General features: G+C 43.5%; 1 protein-coding gene across 3 annotated transcripts in view; it reads left to right on the top strand.

Annotated features, from left to right (window-relative positions):
- Positions 1-19,368, top strand: part of Atp10b (ATPase, class V, type 10B) — a 320,484-nt gene that overhangs the window by 215,768 nt on the left and 85,348 nt on the right. For 2 of the 3 annotated variants that reach the window (XM_005376268.1, XM_005376269.2), the window contains 2 exons: positions 4,764-5,058; positions 5,640-5,834. In XM_005376268.1, coding sequence (XP_005376325.1) covers positions 4,784-5,058; positions 5,640-5,834 — 470 coding nt within the window. In that variant the 5' untranslated portion in view covers positions 4,764-4,783. Of the gene's footprint in view, positions 1-4,763; positions 5,059-5,639; positions 5,835-6,479; positions 7,089-19,368 lie in introns of those variants that run through there. The other variant, XM_005376270.2, reaches the window with a different exon arrangement.

Below are 19,368 nucleotides of genomic sequence, written 5' to 3'. Positions count from 1 at the left end.
CCTCTTTAATTTCTGATGTGAATGCTTTAACAATAAGCCCAACTCAACATTTATGTTTATAAGAAGTGAACTGACTTAAATGAATTATATTATTTTTCATTAAACACATGATATTTAAGCATGGTAAAAACTGAGAAGGAATTTAAGAATGATTGCAGTTTGGGGAAAAGTGAAATAATTGATTTATGAACACACAACTCCAAGTCCTTTATTCTAGAGTAGTTATTGTTTAACTGTCTAATAGAAAACAGTTTTTGTGACATTTACACATTTTGTCCTCAAGGTAGAGTGCTTTAAAAATTCCTCTTGTTAACTGAAGGCCAAACTTTCCTAAACTCTAATTAATTCTAATATCATGGTAGTATACTATTTATCAAGAATTTAAATGTAATTTAATTTTATTGTTTTCCCCCTACCATGGTCCTGACCAACTGACACACATTTTAGAGAATTGTGCATGCATCAAAAATAATTCTGTAGTAAGCACTTACTCCTGTTGCTATGGCTTATGTCTAGATGTCCCCCCAAAGCCTCATGCACTTTTAGATCAGGCTTTTTTGGAGGCAGTTGAACCTAGAGTTTGTGATTGATTCGTAGTGCAGGGCTGGGATTAAGGTGCCGGGATTAAGGATGGGTGATTGCTGGATCAGTCCACTGATTGGATTGCCACCACCCTAATCCTAGCAGTCTGGATAAGATAAAAGGAGCAGAAAGAGGCTTGTTTCCCCCTTTTGCTCTTGTTGCTTTTGCTGTGTTCTGTTGCCATGAACAATTGCCCCTGTGCCATGTGCCACCCTGCCTTGGAGGCAGCTGATATCGACTGAAACTTCTACAAACTGTGAGCTAGATAAACATTTTTCCTTTTAACTTTAGGTGCTGTGTATTTTGTCTCAACAATGAGAAAAGTAACTAAGACATCTGCTTTCTTCCTTGGGTCTTCTTGCCATTCTTGAAATCAACACGCTGGCTCTATCCCAGGAAGTTCACAAATGTGGCTGCAGCCTCTCAGTACACACACACACACACACACACACACACACATATACACACACACACACACTCCATCCTCTCTCACTCATTCCTTAATCTTAACTAAGCCTCACTTTTTCAGGGACAGGGACACATTCCTCCAAAATGTGATCTTATTGTACACTGCTCTGATTTGTGGCACTTATCCCACCCCACCCTCTGTTGGCAAATATATATTTAATTCTGTGAATGTGTGTTTAAAATCTCTCTGCCATGGCCAGATGTGGTGCATGCTTGTAATTCCAGCACTCTTGGAGGCTGAGGCAGGATCATAGCCTAGGTAATTTAGAGAGTTAGCTAGACTATCTCAAAATTACAAAAAAAAAAAAAAAAAAAAAAAAAAAAAAGACGGGGTATAGTTTAGTGTGAAGTCTTTGTACCACAAAAATAAATGAATAAAATCTCTGCCACACCAAAGTAAGCTGAAGAAAAGGAAGGAATGTGTAGATTTTATATATCTTGTCTAAAACAAGTGCTCCACAAGTATGTGTGGATTCAGTGAATGACTGTTTGGTTGACCCCCTAACCATTAAAATGAAACTTGCTAATGGGAGATTTTAGGTTCATTAAGAGAAAAAATAAAGGAACTGAGCTCAACTGGAAATGTGTGAGGCAGATAAAACTGAGAAAGTTTGCTTATGAAAACTGCAGTTACTCCAGTGTGTTAGCTAATGATCCACTAGGAATGTCTCCTGCAATCTGGAGGGCATTCTTCCCAGAAGAAGGCAATACTGGTGCTTGTGAGGGTGCCTACTTCTACTGTGAGGCAGAGGTGATCAGAAGGTGACCTGGCAACACTAGGTAAGCCTCAGTTTATTGGGAGTGGGAGGAGCCATCTCAGACTCAGCATGAAAGATTTTACAAGGGGAAGGGCACTGGGCGATCCAATCAGGTTTGTCCTTCCCTAAAATTTCTGAAAGCTGTAAAACCACACCTGAAATAAACGGTTTACACAATCCCCCTTTGTTTCCTGTTCTACTCTTGGGAAGACGCACTTCCTTTAGAGACGAGAGAGACCGTGGGATAAAATGTTGCCTGCCTGCCCGAGTCTTGGTCCCTCCAACCCATTCTTTTCAATTTTTAAAAATTTTATTAGTACACTTAGTCCTCTTAACCTGATTTGCTCAGGATAATTCAATGAGTCCACAGCTCACAGAAAGGCAGTTTTCCGCCTAAAAGTCTCCAGGACTCACTCTTCCTCTCAGTGGAAAATTAACAGGCCACTGACCCAGATCTGTCTCTGCATCCTCAACTTCTGCTGCTCTTCATTCCCCAGCTCCATGTAACACCCCTGTGGACTTCTTTTGTAGCTAGAACCAGTTCATCTCCCTGGACACTTTTCCCCAACCTCTTTATCTTGTTAATGCTCACATGTTCTTCAGGAAACTGTTTGAATAATTTTTTTTTTTTTGTCCAAGATGACATTTGTGACTCTGCCATTGTTTGTGTACCTACACAAACATATGCAGTTTTTTTCTGACTCATGGTAATACCTTGTCCTTTACCCCAAAATATTTTAGGGTGGATTTCCTAAGAACAAGAATATATTTGTGTATAGCCATGGTCTAAATACCAAAATCAGAAAGTTTGATATTACTAAAATACTATTGACTAACTGCAGTTCACATTCAAATGTCACCTATTGTCCAATGATATCATTTTTACCTACTTTATCTCCCTAGTTCAAGATTCAATCCAGGGTTAAGCATTATAGTTAATTTTTATCTTTTTAAGCTTTCTTCAGTAATAAGCAGTTCCTCTCCTTTCTTTGGCCTTTGACACTAAAAAGCACAGCCAGTTAATTATTTTGTTACACAGCACCTAACTGAGATATTCTTAAGACAGGGTCTCACCATGTTGTCCAGCTGGCCTTGAACTCCTGGGTTAAAGTGATCCTCCTGCTTCAGACTCCAGAGTAGCTGAGATTTGGAGCAGTACCACAAACCCAGCTTAATGTTGTTTTTAAAAAGGTTTCTACCAGAGATGTGACATCACATTCTTCTTCACATCTCATACTTTACTCTTGAGTTACCTTGTGTATGCCCTGTTAATCATTGGAATGTACACTACCGAGGAAGGATACTTTGAATTTACAGAAATATCCAGTTCATCTTCAAACTTTAATCCACCCACATGACATCCGTTTTATGTCTGCTTTATTTCTAAGGAAGCTTATTTTATGAAATAAATTATATTAAAAAGAAAAATAAAGGTTATTATTATGGTAACTGGATGCTTAAACAACCCTTACATAAAATACCTGCATCCCCTGTATCAATCCAATCTCTTCATTTAAAAGGATCTTACCACCTAAAACTGAGAGGAGTTTGATATGTAAGGCATTAGCCAAGATTTCTCATTTGCATATTCAACTCTATTCATGAATTACCTTTTCATTTCCTTTTACCTTGCAAAGAAAAGAAATCCAAAAAGGGAGTGTATTTTTTATAAGAAAGAAGCTGTGTGATATGCTTTCTGGTTTGCCAAATGTCATATTGCTTTTGGTCACGTTATGATGGGCATCTATAATTGTGTTTTTTAAAACTTGCTACAAGGGGTTATTTAGGCTGTGAAGAGTTTCTCACAACCTTGAGGTCTGTCGGCTGAAAATCATTTGGATTGATTAAAACCCTGAGAAGAATTACGATGAGGGTCAGATCACACAAGCATCGGGAAGATAAAATATTACCATTTAAACTAGAAATGGGACTCTTCCCTAAGTGATCATATTTACAATGACAGGCCAGTTTTTTCATTGTAAGATTAATAATAACTAAATTATTTGCTCAAAAGAAAGCCATGCAGTGAGCCTACTAAGTGAGAAAGGCCATGGCATACAAATTCTGCCTTTACAAAGTGCATCTTTCAGTAATGTACCTCTGGGTATTTCAACAAAAATTGGCCAAAATGAAACTTCTTGTAGGTTCTACTAGAAGAGCTCAGAAATTGAAAGATCAGCGTAGGCACAGCAGCCTTCCTCTGCCATCTAGAAAGATGATCTGCTTGGGCAAGTGCTCAGTTTCAGAAATCACCAAATTAAGTAGGCAACAGGGCAGGTCCTCACCCCTAGTCTGGTCAGTGAAGGAGAGCTGACATTCAGGGTGACAAGAGTCAGCATAGTCCAGTCACCTGAAGCCCAGGGTGTTAGAAACGGACCCGTCTCTTGTATTTCATTCATCATTCACACTTGAGGTTCTGACAACAGACGGCCCTGTCTACAGTGACCTGAGTACCAAAAACTTTTAAATTCTAGAGCAAATCCCTTTCTTTACTTTTAAAACATGTCAGAATACTTTGTGCAATGTCCAGTTTGTTCTCAAGAAATCACACTTAAAATGTACAGTCAGAAAAGTTTTCCTTATTTTACAGTAAAATGAGGAAACTGAAGGTAAGCAGGATAACATCAACACAGCTCAGAGTTAGAACAAGTCAGCTCGAAAATTCTGAGCTCCAGGGTCACAGCCCACCAGGCCATGCTTTTGCTTTTCCCTGAATGTCCCAACTAGGTCCTCAAAAGCTCTCATCTCCCATGACTGTATTTAGCAAGACATGTTAGCTGTAGATTATTTATACAATCATTTATTTAATGTCTCTGACTCTAGAACATAGGGATTAAGGGGCAGGAATCTGTTTTTCTATAATTGGATGCCAACATCTCCTTGCATTAACAAGTGACAAGGCCAACATGCCACCTGCTTCACCTGACCATAGGGACTTCCTATGTCTCTTTTCAGACCTGAGGCTGAGGCTAGAAATGACCCTCTCCGTGGATTCGTGTTGGTATCGGTGGCAATGGCGAGTCCAAGATGGCGCCCCCCAGTCCCCAACAGAAACCACCCCACTGCTGTCTTCAGAGAGGGAGAGGCAGAGCTCCAGCCTGGCCCAGCTGCGGGTCGTGTTCCCCAACAATTGCACGTGCCACCAGGACTGGGAGAAGATCTCCAGGAGCTACACGGGCAACAGGATCTGTACCACCAAATACACTCTCCTCACCTTCCTGCCTCAGAATCTCTGCGAGCAGTTTCACAGGTACATGTCCACTTGTCAAACAACAGGCATCTTAACCAAGTGTTTCCCACATAGGCGACCTCAGCTGATGCTGCCTCTGAGACCCACCATTCCTTTGTCTCGCAAACACATATGTCTGAAGAAGTTTTTCTCATTCATTCACTCATTTATTAAATAAATATTTATGCTTCTATCTGTTGGGCACTAGAGATACATAAGAAAAAAGGGATAGAGAAATAGAATTTGTTGAATATACTGTCTAGGGAAAGAGACATTCATTTTTAAATTTTACAATAATGTAAAAATTACAGTAATGTTTTCCTGGAGAGATATATGGTGCTATTAAGGTGGATAATGGGGGAATCTGAACTCTCACCACTTTACATAAAGGAAAATAAGCTCAAGAAGGTCAATCTACTAGTAAACAGTAGAAACAAAATTTAAATCTGGACCTGTTGGCTTCAAAGCCCTACTATAATGTTTACCATAACATTGATAGAGAGGTCTTTTTAGTTAATAAAGGCCAACAAGGGGGAAGCAATAGGGAGGAGAGTGTTTTTCTTCTCTGTGGTTTTCACTCACACCTTGCTTACCCCTTGCAGGTGGGCTAACCTGTATTTCCTGCTGCTGGTGATTCTGAACTGGATACCTTCTATGGAAGTGTTCCACAGGGAAATCACCATGTTGCCTTTGGCCATCGTCCTGTTCATCATCATGGTTAAGGATGGCCTGGAAGATTTCAGGAGATACCGTTTTGACACAGAGATAAATGGTTCCAACGTTCAAATATATGAAAGGTAAAAGATATCTGCCTCTATTTCCTCTCTGGCAAATAGGTTATGCTAACTTAACAGCATGTTCAAAAGATGGATCTCTTATATTATACTTCTTAAGTTCAATTCATTCAGTGACTCTTGATTGAAGGCAAATTTGACCGCCTTCAGTGAGCATTTAGTAATATCTGGAGATATTTTTACTTGTCATACTGGTAGGGAGCCCACTGCTGGCCTCTAGTGGATAAAAATCAGGTACACTGGTAAATATCCTACAGTATGTAGTACAAACACACACACACACACACACACACACACACACACAGAGTTGCTATTCAGTCAAAAATGCTAACGGTGCTAAAGTTGGAATTCTTGACTTGTGAAAATATTCATATTATTAAGCACAAGGACACTGTATTATTAAAAGTGGGTTTGGCAGCTCAAGAATTAGATTCTGTGATAATTGGATCATCGCAGGAAACTAAATTCAGGCGAAAGTCTTTTGAGGGTGTCGGGCAATGTCTCCCAAACAAGAAAATGCATGCCATTTGAAAAGCCTCTGAATCCTTGCTTTTAAAGCTTAACCAGGTAGGTTTTAGGACCCAGAGTTAGTGCACCCGTGCCTGGCTTCCTCGGATGAAAAGGAAGACACCTGCAGATGACGTCTCCATTCCAACAGGTGGAGTCTCAGACAAGTAGAAGGAAGTGGCCCAGTAGAGACACACCCATTCTCTGCAAGCTGCTGCTTTGTCATAGTTCTCCCCAGTGTTTGTATCTGGGCTTCTCATGTTTAGTTTTCCTTTTGAAAGAAGAAAAAAGAATATTCAGCCAGGAAGGCAAGCAAAAGATGAGAAGTAAATTATGAGAATTAAAGAGGCAGGACTGAGTAGAAATGAGAAAAGAAGGGAAGAAAAGGAGGAAAAGGAAAGAAGAGAAGAAACGAGTGGTGGTCTCCAACCTGCCTTTTGAAGGATGGTCCCCAAAGGAGAACCCCAACCAGCAATATCGTGGGAATCAAATTAAGACCAGCAAGTATACCATATTGTCCTTCATACCCAAGAACGTCTTCGAGCAGCTCCACCGGTTTGCCAATTTCTATTTCGTGGGCATTGTGATTCTGAACTTTATCCCTGTGGTCAGCGCCTTCCAGCCCGGAGTGAGCGTGATACCAGTCTGTGTCATCCTAGCAGTCACCGCCATCAAGGATGCTTGGGAAGACTTCCGGAGGTATACATCCGACAAAGTCATCAATAACCAGGAATGTTTCATCTATAGCAGGTAAAGCGAATGACTCCTGGGCCATCTCGCTGGCCGTCTGATCTTTCTGTGGCCACTACTGCTACAGCTACTGTTTGCAGAAGGGATGGGGGAGGGGTGGAGTATGGTGATATCATTATTCTAATTTCAGTGAAGTGTTTCACTCTCTAAAGTGAAGGTTATAGTTTAAAACTCCGAAGAGGATTGAGTCCGTCTTTTAAAATTAGGAAAACTCTATTATGTGGCATTTTCTTTGTTGTTACAAATTTATGCGACATTTAAGAATTTTGCACAAATTCTCCCATCTTAGTGCACTGTGGCCAGGAGCACATTTGAGTGTGCTTGGGGATGCTGGGAGGAAAAGCCAGAGACACTGCTGGGGTGAGACCCCGTCTCCATCCTTATGACTCCATGACCTAGGGACACTGATATAACCTCCCTTAGCCTCGCTTTGGTATTTGTAAAATTGGAGTAATTCTTGGAGTGGTTGTGAGAACTGCATGAGGCAGTCCCTAGAAAATACTTAGCATTATGCCTAACATGTAATAAATGCCCAACAAATGCAGGCTGCAGTTACCCTTAGAATGGAAAGTTCACATTTTCTCCGTCAAGACTGTCCCTGAACGTCTTCTCTGACATCCCAACAAAACAAGGACTGCATGCCACCATCTTGTCCATTACACATGTTGTTGTTTTACGAAGTCCCATTGGGAAAATTACCAAACAGGACTGTTAGGCATAGGCAGCAATTTCCCTCTCTTTAAGGGAACAGGACAGAGTCAGAGTGTGGCTCCACTTTGTGACAATTCACAGAGCCCCAAGAGAAGCAAGGGAGTGAAGCCTAGCTTCCTGAGAGACTCCGGTGACAGAGGGTGTTGCTGAGCTGGCAGTTAGCCACTTCAGAAGGTTGAATCGCCCACAGACATGAGACTAACTTCTTACCCTAGAGGGGAAGCACCCATCTCTCTGACCTTATTGTATCAGTGCAGTAGAAATGGCGCAGCTGCTGTGGTCACTGTTGGAATGAGAGAGACTTGCTTTGAGGTGTACACTCCAGCCTGTTAGGAACTGCTTCCTTCTATGGAGCGGTTCTCTCCCCTTGGGAGTGAAAAGTGACGGATTTGGAACTGGCCGATGGAGAGAGCTTCCGAGCAAACTCTAACTCTACAACTGTAGCCAGGGGAAGCCTCCAAGGAGCCTGGATATTACAAGGATTTGTTTGTCCCCAGAGAGTCCCAAAGTGCAACTCCATACTTGCCCCTTAGCAGAAAATGAGCTTCTGGCCTCTTTGGGTCACAGTTCCCATCCAGAGAAATTCATCTGAAAGTTGTGTTTAGTATTGGTGTTTTTCCCAGCTGGAACTAATTGTCCTGAATGTTGTGAGCACACTGGAGACCTAGCGTGGAGATTTAGACACTCCTCACTGCTGAGTAAGGGAATTATAAAGAGAGGAAGGAATAACTACCAGGGTGTGATGTCGTCCTCTGAAGAGGAAGTTTTTAAGGAAGCATTCTTTCTCCTTGGACACCAATCTACCTGTTGCTTTTTGTTTGCCACCTTTCTCCTCTACTGATTTTCCTTTTTTTTTTAATGGACAATGGCACAAAGGTGAGCCAAGAAACTGACTCCTTGGGTAGGAATGTAAGTGGGCCACAATGTGCCTGGTCCTGGGAATCTGCCAGAATTTCCAGAATAATGAGCCACTCTTCCTGTGGGTAATCTCGGTGTTGATCAGATCGTAGACTCACCTGTGCTAGGACCCAGACTCACTTGCACCAGCTTGCTTGTTATGTTATTAAAATGGCTGCCAGGGACATCAGAAAACCAAAATATAGCAATTTAGAAAAAGAAAAGTTTTAGTCCACCAGCTCATTAGCAGGGGGGAACACAAAGGGTTCTCACAGGAATATCTCCCAAAAGAATCTAGTGCAATGACAGCAGCAAAGAGATCTTCTCTGAAGAAAGATGTTCATGCCCAGCGGGTGGGGATGTAGCTCAGCAGCACAAGCACCTGCCTGGCAAGTGCAAGGTCCTGAGTTTGATCCCCCCACCCCCGCCAAAAAAAAAGACCAAAGATGTCCATGGCCAAAAAACATACACTACCCCTGGTGGCCATTTGTCCTGTGGATAGAACTAATCTGGATATCTAGTAGTCTAGTGTTGGCAGATTGAGTTCTTATTAAGGGAGCTAAAATGGATGTTTTTGTTTGCAATAACTTGATTTTTCAGTGTTGCTAACTGATAGATTTCATATACCTATTTTACTTAAGCTGAACTTCTATTTTTTGTGTGTGTGTGAAACATCTCATTTGCAAAGTATCTTAGGAATCTGGAATCTTTGCAAAAGAATATATTCTTCTTCTGAGATTTGTCTGCACTGAAGGACTCTCCTTGAGACAAGAGGGAGTATGACCTAGATATAAGAATACAAGCCCAGACCTACAATTATATAATAATAACAGGAAAGTCACTTAACTGTTGTCTCTTGCTTCATAAAGCTTGAAAACCAGGCTAGATCTTGTCCTGTAAGATACACTATGAGAGAACTAAACCCATAGCCCCTTAACTGGGGACAATGGCATGTAGGTGATGCTTCTTTTGAGTCCAACAATGCATGTCAATATAAGAAGGGTTCTGGGATGAGTCTCAGTAAGTGTCCTGTCCAATTTTGTGTAACTCAGCTGTGTCAGTGGAGATACTTTGCCCTGCAAGTAGCAGAAACCCTGACTTAAACAACACAGGGGCTTCGTTGGCTTAAGTCATTACAAATATCCTGAGGTAGAAAAGTTATCAGCATGGTTCAACAGCATTCAAACCCTCAGCCCAGCCATCATGTTTGTTCATCCTCTGTCTGTGTCATATTAACCCTCAGGCTGGCTTGCCTCATGGCAAAGACAGGGCTGCAACAGGGCCAGCCCTTACAATTACACCCGATAACCCACAACGTAAAAAAGATATTTTCGCATATTACCTAAACCTCCCTCACATCTCAGTAGAAACTACTGGGTCACATATCAAGTCCCTAAGGACAGGCAATGAAATTGGGGTAATGATGTTTATTACACCTGAGTGCAATAAACACAGTCCTTCCCAGAAGAGTACAGCATAAAGTCAAGGAACTATACATATGGGCTCTTCAAAGAAATGTAATCTAAGTGTGAAAAAAAAAAAAAGAAATTTCTAGAGAAAGGAGAGCAGTGTCACAGAGGCCACTTCTAGGTCCTCCACTCAATTACTTTCAATCATCTTCCATCTTCACTTCTTTGTAAATTGCTTTCCGCATATCAAAGGAACATACTCCTTTGGGATGTTGTATACTGAATGTCCTCAACGTTCTCCTAACTCCGAAGTAGATTGATTCTATGAAAGTCCCTGGAAGCTAGAAATGCTACGTAAATGTTTGTCATTACCTTAACTAATGGAGGTTGCAGGGCATACGCTTTTGCCAAATATTAGTGACATACGGGAGGATGTCACATAAAGAACACAAGATCTGGGAGGACATTATGTTTTCTGAGAAGCTAATAAAAGCTTATATCTCAAGCACCAACTCTTGCAGTTTCATCTCAGATTCACACATTTCAGAAACCAATGTCTTTTGCTTTGTTTTTTCTTGCTCATTTTTGTACATTTGGACACCAGGGCTCTTAAAATTTCACGCATTGCCTAATCCTATGCATCATCAAGCCCAGACTTGTTTATGCTGTGAGAAAATATCTTTTTGTAAACAGCAGAGGCCTTGTTAATAGAATTACAAGCCCGTTAGAGTATTTTCTTTTAATACAGCAACTGCGCTTGTGGTCTAAAGGTGACCCATTAATCAGATTTATAGAATGACTTTGAGGAGAGATTAGCTTCAGAATTGTATTAGCTTAGTTTCTCCCAGGGCTCAGTTTAATAAATCTGGAAACCATACCCAGCAAGAGGTTTGTACTTTTCCATGCAGCTTAGTAAATTTTTATTTGTATTTAGAAAGCATAGACTATGGCAGGAAGTCTCCGAACCAAGGGAATCCGGGGTAGTTTTCGTTCCCATACTGAAATGAAATAAAAGCCAACTAAATTTCAGACTGTCACTCACTTATTCATCCATTCAGCAAATATTAACTCAGGTCCTGGTGTGTGTGCTGCCCGCAGGCCCTGTGGACTCCCAGGACTCCCAGGGCCTCTCAGTCCAGCAGTCATGAGGAACTTATAAACAGCTACAATGTCCCGTGTGCTTCAGTGGGCTGGGTACAAAGGCACAGAACAGCCCCGAGGATGCAGTGACTGGTCTGCCTTCGGGACACTGACGGCCAAGGGAAGCCTTCCCTCCAGAGCTGACATCTCAGGAGGGCACTGAAGGAGCCCACCTCAGTTACAGCAAGAAGTTGTGTATGTGGCTTCTGCTGGTGTCAAAAAGACCAAGACGTGTGAGAAATTCAGAGAAAGAATGACAAAAACTAATTTACTGTTCAATTAACCTGATTGTTTACTGACTAAGGGGGTCCCCTTCTGTCAGGCGGTTGCTTAGCGATCACCAAAATAATGCCAATGTCCAAATAATTCCATCTACTAAAGGAGAATGACCGGTCTTCCCACAGCGTGCCATGCGGCCCCTACCTAGGCTGACCTGCAGCCTGATTTTGTCCGTTTCCTTTCATGCCTACGTCCTCAGTGGAAAACCTAGGGATGAGGGAACCAGAGGCCCTAACTCAGGAGTTAGTTACAAGTTAACTCTCAGGAGTGTCCAACTTTTCAGCTTGCCTGAACCATGTTGAGTTAAAGAGCAATTGTCCTAGGCCACATATAAAATATATAATATAGTTAATGTATATAGGTATAAAAAGTTCCCTTTTTGTATATCCTTCACTATAGGGTTTTTTTTTTTTTAAGGACATAAGCAGTGTGCAGGGTGCAAGTGCCTAATTTAAGCCACGTCAGCAACTGGGGACCCATTGATATCACCTTTAAATAGTGATCATAGCCTCTCTAAGGTCTATTTTGTGGAAAGGTATGCAGACAACATGCAGGAGGACTTGGGAATAATAGTGCTCTAGAAACCAGCTGCAGAGTGCAGTGTGACAGGCTGGTGAAAGAAGCAGCCTCCCAGGGATCTCACTAAATGCTTCCACCAGGCACTTTGGAACCGGAACCCGCTTGGCTCAGAGCTGCGGCCCTGGCCATGTGTAGTTACTCGATCACTAGGGCCTGCAGTTCAACATCTACAAAATGGAGACAATACTGAACCTATGTCAGGTTTGTGAGATCAAGTGAGATAATCCTTATAAACTGTTCAAGTCAGTGCCTGTACCATAAGTAGCAATAGTATATTTTTTTAAATTCCCAGACATCTTAAAAGTATTTTTCAATGTCAGTCCCAGCAATGATCTGTCTTCTTTCCTGGTATATTTCACGCTGATACAAAAAATTGCCGAATTTTTTGGTTCTAGCCAAACACACTCACTGAGTCCCCCCTACCTATGCGCAAGGTTGCAATGCTGTAAAAATGAAAACTATGTGCTTCTCTCTCATTTTTTGGCTCCCATTCTATGTGGAAGATTTTAAAGTCTGAATTCAGGAAATTCCTGTGGATCTGTCCTATCAGAAGCAACCCCGAACAGACACATCAAGATTTAGGTACAGGGAAGGGTAGCCTCATCCAGACTAAAGCCTAATCCACTTGGTACAACCCAACTTTCTAACAGAATACATTAGAATTTCAGATTTGTCCAGCAGTTCATAGAGCAGCTATTTGGTCCCAGTACTATAACTACCTCTAAATAACAGCTGACTCAAAAACGCAAAAGAAAGTAAAGTGATTGGTGGGGCAGAACCTAGGCTTTACCAGAGCCATCCTAACGTCAAAATACAAGCATAAACTCACCTTTACCCTGAAGCTACACACGGTTGTTACTGGCAGTAATTAAGATAACACATATAAAATGCTTATCATGGTGATTGGCAATCAATAGCACCCCTAAGACATGAGCTAAATGATTGCTGAGAAAAACTCTACAAGACTCAATAGCCAAGAATTGTCATGAACGTGACCCAAGGGTAGTAAGAAAGAAAGGTCACTACTGGAGTTTGAACATGTGTGAGAGGAAACAAAAATCTTTACCCAAACTCTAATAACATCAGTATGGGCCTTGGGAAAGAATCTTAAAAATGCAGATAGTGAGGGGCTGGGGATTTAGCTCAGTGGCACAATGCCTGCCCAGCAAGCACAAGGTCATGAGTTCAATCCTTGGTACCGGAAAAAAAAACAAAACAAAACAAAATGTGGAGAAACATCCAGTGTCGTGTGAAGCATGACCACGAAAGACGCCACGGGCTGGAAACACTGACCACCAGACCAAGACATCCGGCCCCAGGTCTTTGTTCAGCATTTGGCACCAGCAAACCTGGCTGGCTCCTCTCAGAGGCATCTGTTTTGCAAGTACCCAATGGCCTGCTCCAAAGGCCTTGCCCTGTGCTTGCAGAAAGCTATAAACTATTTGGGCTGACTTCAACTTGTCATTGCAGGAGAGAATGCATTAAGTCCTCCTCAAAACTCGTAGATGGCAGAGTCATCAACAAGGATTCATGTGTCCCTGAAGCTCTGTGCTCTTGTCACCAGGCGTGATTTGTATTTCAGCGAGTGAGGATTTATAGCCTCTGTCTTGCCATTACAGAGCTCAGATGCCAAAAGGTGAGACTCGTGTGCTCACCCAGTCTCAGCTAGGTTTATGTCACCTGCTTCGGAGGCTTCATCAGCTTTGTACCTCATTCCCGAACAGAGCCAGAGACCACTGAAAGAAGTGAGCCTCCCCGACCTGCAACTCTTGAGTCCTGGTTGACACACTTGTGTGACCTTACCCGAGTTAGATAACCGTTCTGTTTTCTCATCTATGAAACAGACATAATGGTAACAATAAAAGTTGTCTTATTACCGGGCAGCCAAATGGTCATGTGGTTGAGGTCTGCATCCATTCTAGGTACACCACACATGTCAGCCAATAACGTGAGATCATAGTATTACTAGAGGTCGCCACTGAGGAGTCCAAAACCAAAAGACATGCACTGGATATTAAAATGGCTAAAGGCTAGCAAAAGTTTCTCTTCTCCTTTCCTGTAGAAAATTTATAAGAAGTCCCTTCATAAATACTTACGGACCACTCCCTGTAAGCTGGACAACATATGCAACTCCAGATGGGTACATAATTGTAAAACCCAGGATCATCCCAGCTTGGGCACACATCGCATAGTTGAAAATAACAAGTAGATGAAACAATGGGGAAATAGAACTCTGCTATGCAAGCAAGGGTGGGAGCAAAATGTCCCCCGCTAATGTTCAGTGCCCAGAGGTAAAAAGAGAAAGTTTGGATTTGGATCCGCAGAGGCTGGAGGAAGGGCATGGAAGGCAGCACCGCATGGCTGCAAGCAGCCCCAGGCTGCTTCTGCATTACCTGTGCCGTGGCCTTGCAGGAAAGCACCTGTGACGCCCCTGTCCTCTAAAGCACGGTGTTCCATGACCATCACCTCTTAGGGACATTCTGTACTCCATTCTGCTTTTCGTTTATGACAGCCACACAGTGGTGTCAAAGACAGACACCACCACTCGCCCAGGACTTCAACACCCTGTAGGACAAGCTGACCCCAACATGCCAGGCCTCCCCAGCCTCTAGCGGAGAATGAAGTCATGGAATACAAACACCACACTGACAGATATATTCAGCCCCTACCTGTTAATCTAGGACTCTCATCCTCCCACCCTAACCCTCAAGCTTTCCCAGGTAAAGCAGGCCAGCTCAGGTATGTGGAACATCGCCCATGTGCCCCAGTGTCTCCTACTATTCCTCTGGCCTCAGCCATTCCGTCTTTTGAAGTTTCTCTGAGTCCCCCAAGCTTTACACCTATCTGTGTAGTCTACAGCAGACAAGTAGGTGCAAGAACAGCAGGCCCATTAAACTGCCTGCATCTGCCCAAGTACAGGCTCCTTTTAGCATAACTCCTTGAGCTTCTGTGCCATTTCCTGGGGCCAGGTCGCCTTCCTTTCATTTCTACTGCCTCATACTAGGCTCCTTTTCCATCCCCAAAGCACCACATCTCCTTTGCCTCAGCTACTGAAAATAAACAACTTACTGCAGTGTGTAGACTACTATCTCCAAAGCACTTTCCTTTCTGCTCCAAGTTACATAGTAACCACAATGATAGCAGCTATAAATACCATTTGCTGTGAGGTTATTAGGCACCATGACTGTCTGAAGTTTCACAACAAGCTGTGGAAAAGGTTTGTCCATTGGATAAAAGAATAAACTGAGGGTCAGAAAGTTAAGTAGCAGGTTCAAGATCACGCTTCATGGGAAAGGTAGTTCCAGCTTTTTTTTGGAGATGCAATTCATCTCACTCCAAAGCTCAAAGCTCACCATAGGCCTCCAATTTAACACCGTGCTGCTCAACAGGAAGGCATTACAAGTGTTCCCAAGTCAGCCAGTGCCCCATGCTTCTCGCCGGAGCCACAGGAAGAGCACAGGCTCCAGCCTCAGGTTTGTCACTGCACCGTGGTCAGGTCGTTCCCTTTCCCCGGCCTCAGTCTCCCCATCTGAACAGTGAGGATTGGATTGGAGCTCCAGCACATGTCCAGTCCAGATTTGAGAGATACACATATCTGGGCATTGTCCTGTTGGCCACCTTCCCAAACCTGAAGTGTTCACTTCAGTGCTTCTTTTCTGGGCTTAACGAAAGATCTCGATTTTGACAGTTTCCTGTGTTTGCAGGTTGTTTTTGTTGCCTGGGCCCAAGCCATGAAATGTAATTTGAAGCATAAAATAACATGGAAAAGAAAACTCTGGGGGCTGCAGAATGGTGCTTAGGCTGCACCATACCACTAGCAATCGTTTTTGCCTTGTCTTCCCCATGCTAAAGGAAGGCTGTATTCACTGAGAACCTGTACGTGCAAAGCCACGAGCTCAGTCCTTCATGTGGCCCTGTCGCCCATCTTCTTTCAGCAGCTCTCTGAGACAAGTGCACACACTGCCTTCAAGTGGCAGGAGAAGAAACAGGCTCTCAGAGGTTAGGTGACTTTCCCAAGGTCACACCATCCTAAGTGAAAAAGCTGGGATTCGAAGATGTTCTTAAACCATGTACTGCGCTCATTCTTCTTGGTATTCTCCATTCATTACAGGGCCAACACTTGGAGTATCCTAGGCCCGGCATTTAATAAGTTTGCTGAAGGGCAGCTCAGGTCAACTCATTGTCCTATTTTGAATAGCAATTTCCAGCAGACAGTTTATCCCCTGACAAATCTCCTCTCCTAGAGTTCTACAAAATTCTTTTTACAAAACCCAGTTACTGGGGAAATGGAGCCTTAAGTGTCCTCTCTTCTTCTCTTTCCCCCTCTTACCTGTACCCGTGTGGCCTACGGTTGGTTACAAACCTCTCTTGCTGTTTATTTACCTCTTAATAAGCCCTATCTCCTCTCAGAAAGCTGTTTAACATTGCACCACTTAATTTCTCCTTGAGGCAGAATCTGCCAGATGGAGTCTTTGTCCCGAGCCATGTTGATTTGTCTTATTTTTAAGCAGCAGTGAGCATCACATGAAACTAAAATAGCGGCCAGTTTCCAGGTGCAAACTCACCGACAGGGGGGCAACAGAGAGTGTGTGAACAGGTCCACCTGGGGCAGCTCTTCCAAGCAGGCTGGATTAATCAGGATATGACCCCCGTAGGTAACTCCTCGTCACATCTGGGCCTAACTCCATGCAGAGGCATGCCACTCTAACGCTTCAGCTGGATTCTGCTACTCCTCACTTCCCCTGGCTAGACCCTCGGGCTATGCAGCCCTGGCTTCTCCACAGACACATTCCTGATGGTGGAGAAGACAAAGGAGACCCCAGAGAACTGGGTTACCCTCACAAAGGGGCCAATTGCAAGACGAAAATTTCCTTCATGTCTCTCTTATTCTGTCATGAAATGTTCTGTGAGCATTGTTTCATATTCCCTAGCTAAAGCCAGGTTGCTGTAAATGTACTTCTTCAAATTATGTGCTATGAAACTATGTCCACCATAAAAAAATTATTTTTTTAAGTGAACACCTCAAAATCATGTTGAGCCTATAGTTTTAGTACTTCTGGACACCCAGTGAGGTAGCTAGAGGTATAGAATATGTGCCTGTCTGGATAGCACAAACCCAAAGATGGGCAGTCTCTGGCGAGGGCAGGGGGCAAACCCGTAACTGGAAAAGTCCTTTCCCTGCTGTGTGCTGTCCTAAAGAGAGGATTGCATCTGAAAGAACAGCAGAAGCAGCTGTATAGCGGTGACCTCCTGGGAGTCTGAGGAGTAAGAAGAATAAGGTGGAGACTGGTCTGGTCCGGCATTTTGCTTTGAGAATGTCTCATTAATCCTGTGATGTCTCTACTGGGGTGGGGATCAACAACACAACACTGCAGCCCCATGAACAGACTGACTGCTCCTATGTATGTGACCGCTCATGTGTATGACTGAGCTCATCTCCAGGGCCTGCTTCCTTCCCTCGTCTCAATAGCCCGCCTCCCATAATAAATGGTAGAGTCCTTTATTAAAAGAGCAGAACGAGAGTCAGTGTTCATAGATGGAGATGCTGGGGCTTTGACATTGCTTTATCTCAGAGCGCAGCAGTCCCAGCTGCCCTCTGCCAAATCCTCCGGACTAGTGAGCTCTGGAAGTGCTGCCCATCAGGATGTGACTCAAAGATGTTCTTCCTAAACCCAACCACAAATACCAGACAGGACATTTAGATTATAAAGCAACTGATACCCCACAGCTCCAAAGCGTTATCTATGGAACACAAGAGAGAGGAGGAGGACAGGCAGACAAGAGGAATGATAATCTCTTGTTCCTTGTGGCAATTTTGCTGTAATGTTTGAAAATCCTTTTCTGAAGTTGCCTTTCAAAAAGAAAAATAGTACAATAGAAACCCAGGCCCTCCTTCCCTGTATGAGAGCCCTCTGCTCCCCGAGAGTACAGGCCATTCCGATGCCTTTAGAGCGCCTTACACTTAAATATTTAAACAGCAACCCCAGAAGACACTGCTCTGAAGAAAACAGCCCAGCCTCCAGAGTCAGTAAAGAGACTGACGTGTTTGTCGGTTACAATGGCACTCACCCTAAGTATATAAATAGGCAGATTTTCAATGATATGTATTTCTGAGGTGACACAGGGAAACAACCCACTGTGACTGACCCCCTTCTTCATTTTTAAAAAGTAATATGAGATAGAGTAAAAATAGAGCCTGAGATAAGCAATTCAGAGGTGTTTGCATGCTTTTGCATGTAAGGGAGAATTGTGACTAATGTGCTACAGACACATTGTCCCCAGATCACAGAAGTGATCCACTCCGGTAACCATTTGGATGGCGTTGCACATGGGTTGGTTAAACTGCACCTGCGGCACTGAGACCCCAGAGCCGAGGGTCACCTCCACAAGGCCACGCCCCAACTCTAACATCTCTGATTATCTTAAAGACTGACCAGTCTCCCCTTGGCCTTCTAAATGGAAGCACCTTCATTTGGGGTGTTCGAGGAAGACTTCCGGAAGGGTCTCTGATGACCCGGAAGGGCTTGCCTGGAGTTCTCCAGAGAGCTGCAAGGAAGCAAAGGAGACAACAAATACCTCATCCTGCTCGGGATTTTGTTCACATGGCTTTCTCTGTGATAGGGTGGACAGACTTGTAAGGCCCAGGGCTGCTCAATTCCAACAGAAACAACTTGCCCTGAGGGCCGCAGCTGCAGAGCGGCAAGCACAAAAGAGAACCCAACCTCCAGGCCAGGCTGCGCTCAGGAGGTGCCCGCTTCAAGCCGGGCACTGGTTGCAAATGCCATATTTAAAGAGGAACATCCCAAAGTCAGCCTTAGAAGAGCCCACACCTCCAGGATTGACCTTGAAAGTGTTATACAAAGAATAACTGAGGACACTGAAAGTCAAACATGGGTTCACATTGTACAAAAGCCTTTATCGGACTCCTGATGGATGCCTTGAAATATTTTCTAAAAAGCAGAAGATGGGATAGACCAGATCCTTTAGGAGAGCAGAACTCATCTTTAAAATTTGGCTAAGCCAAGGGAAGAGGTCCCAAAATGACGCGCGAGTAGAATGCACCAGGGCACCTGTGCCGGAGGTGAGGAAGCGGATCTGACCCCGCCGAAGAGGGTATAGCAAACTGGGCAGTGGGGCTGTGGCTTTGGTGCCATGAGAAGTCCCAGCTCATAGGGGGCTGGGGATTTAGCTCAGCGGCAAAAGCGCCTGCCTGGCAAGCGCAAGGTCGTGAGTTCAGTTCCCGGTACCGGAGAAAAACCAAAAAA

This window comes from Chinchilla lanigera, unplaced genomic scaffold (genome assembly GCF_000276665.1).
Source record: "Chinchilla lanigera isolate Chin_1 unplaced genomic scaffold, ChiLan1.0 scaffold00007, whole genome shotgun sequence".
Taxonomy (NCBI): Eukaryota; Metazoa; Chordata; class Mammalia; order Rodentia; family Chinchillidae; genus Chinchilla; species Chinchilla lanigera.
Note: the sequence above shows the minus strand (reverse complement) of the source record. Positions and strands in the feature narration are given on the sequence as shown.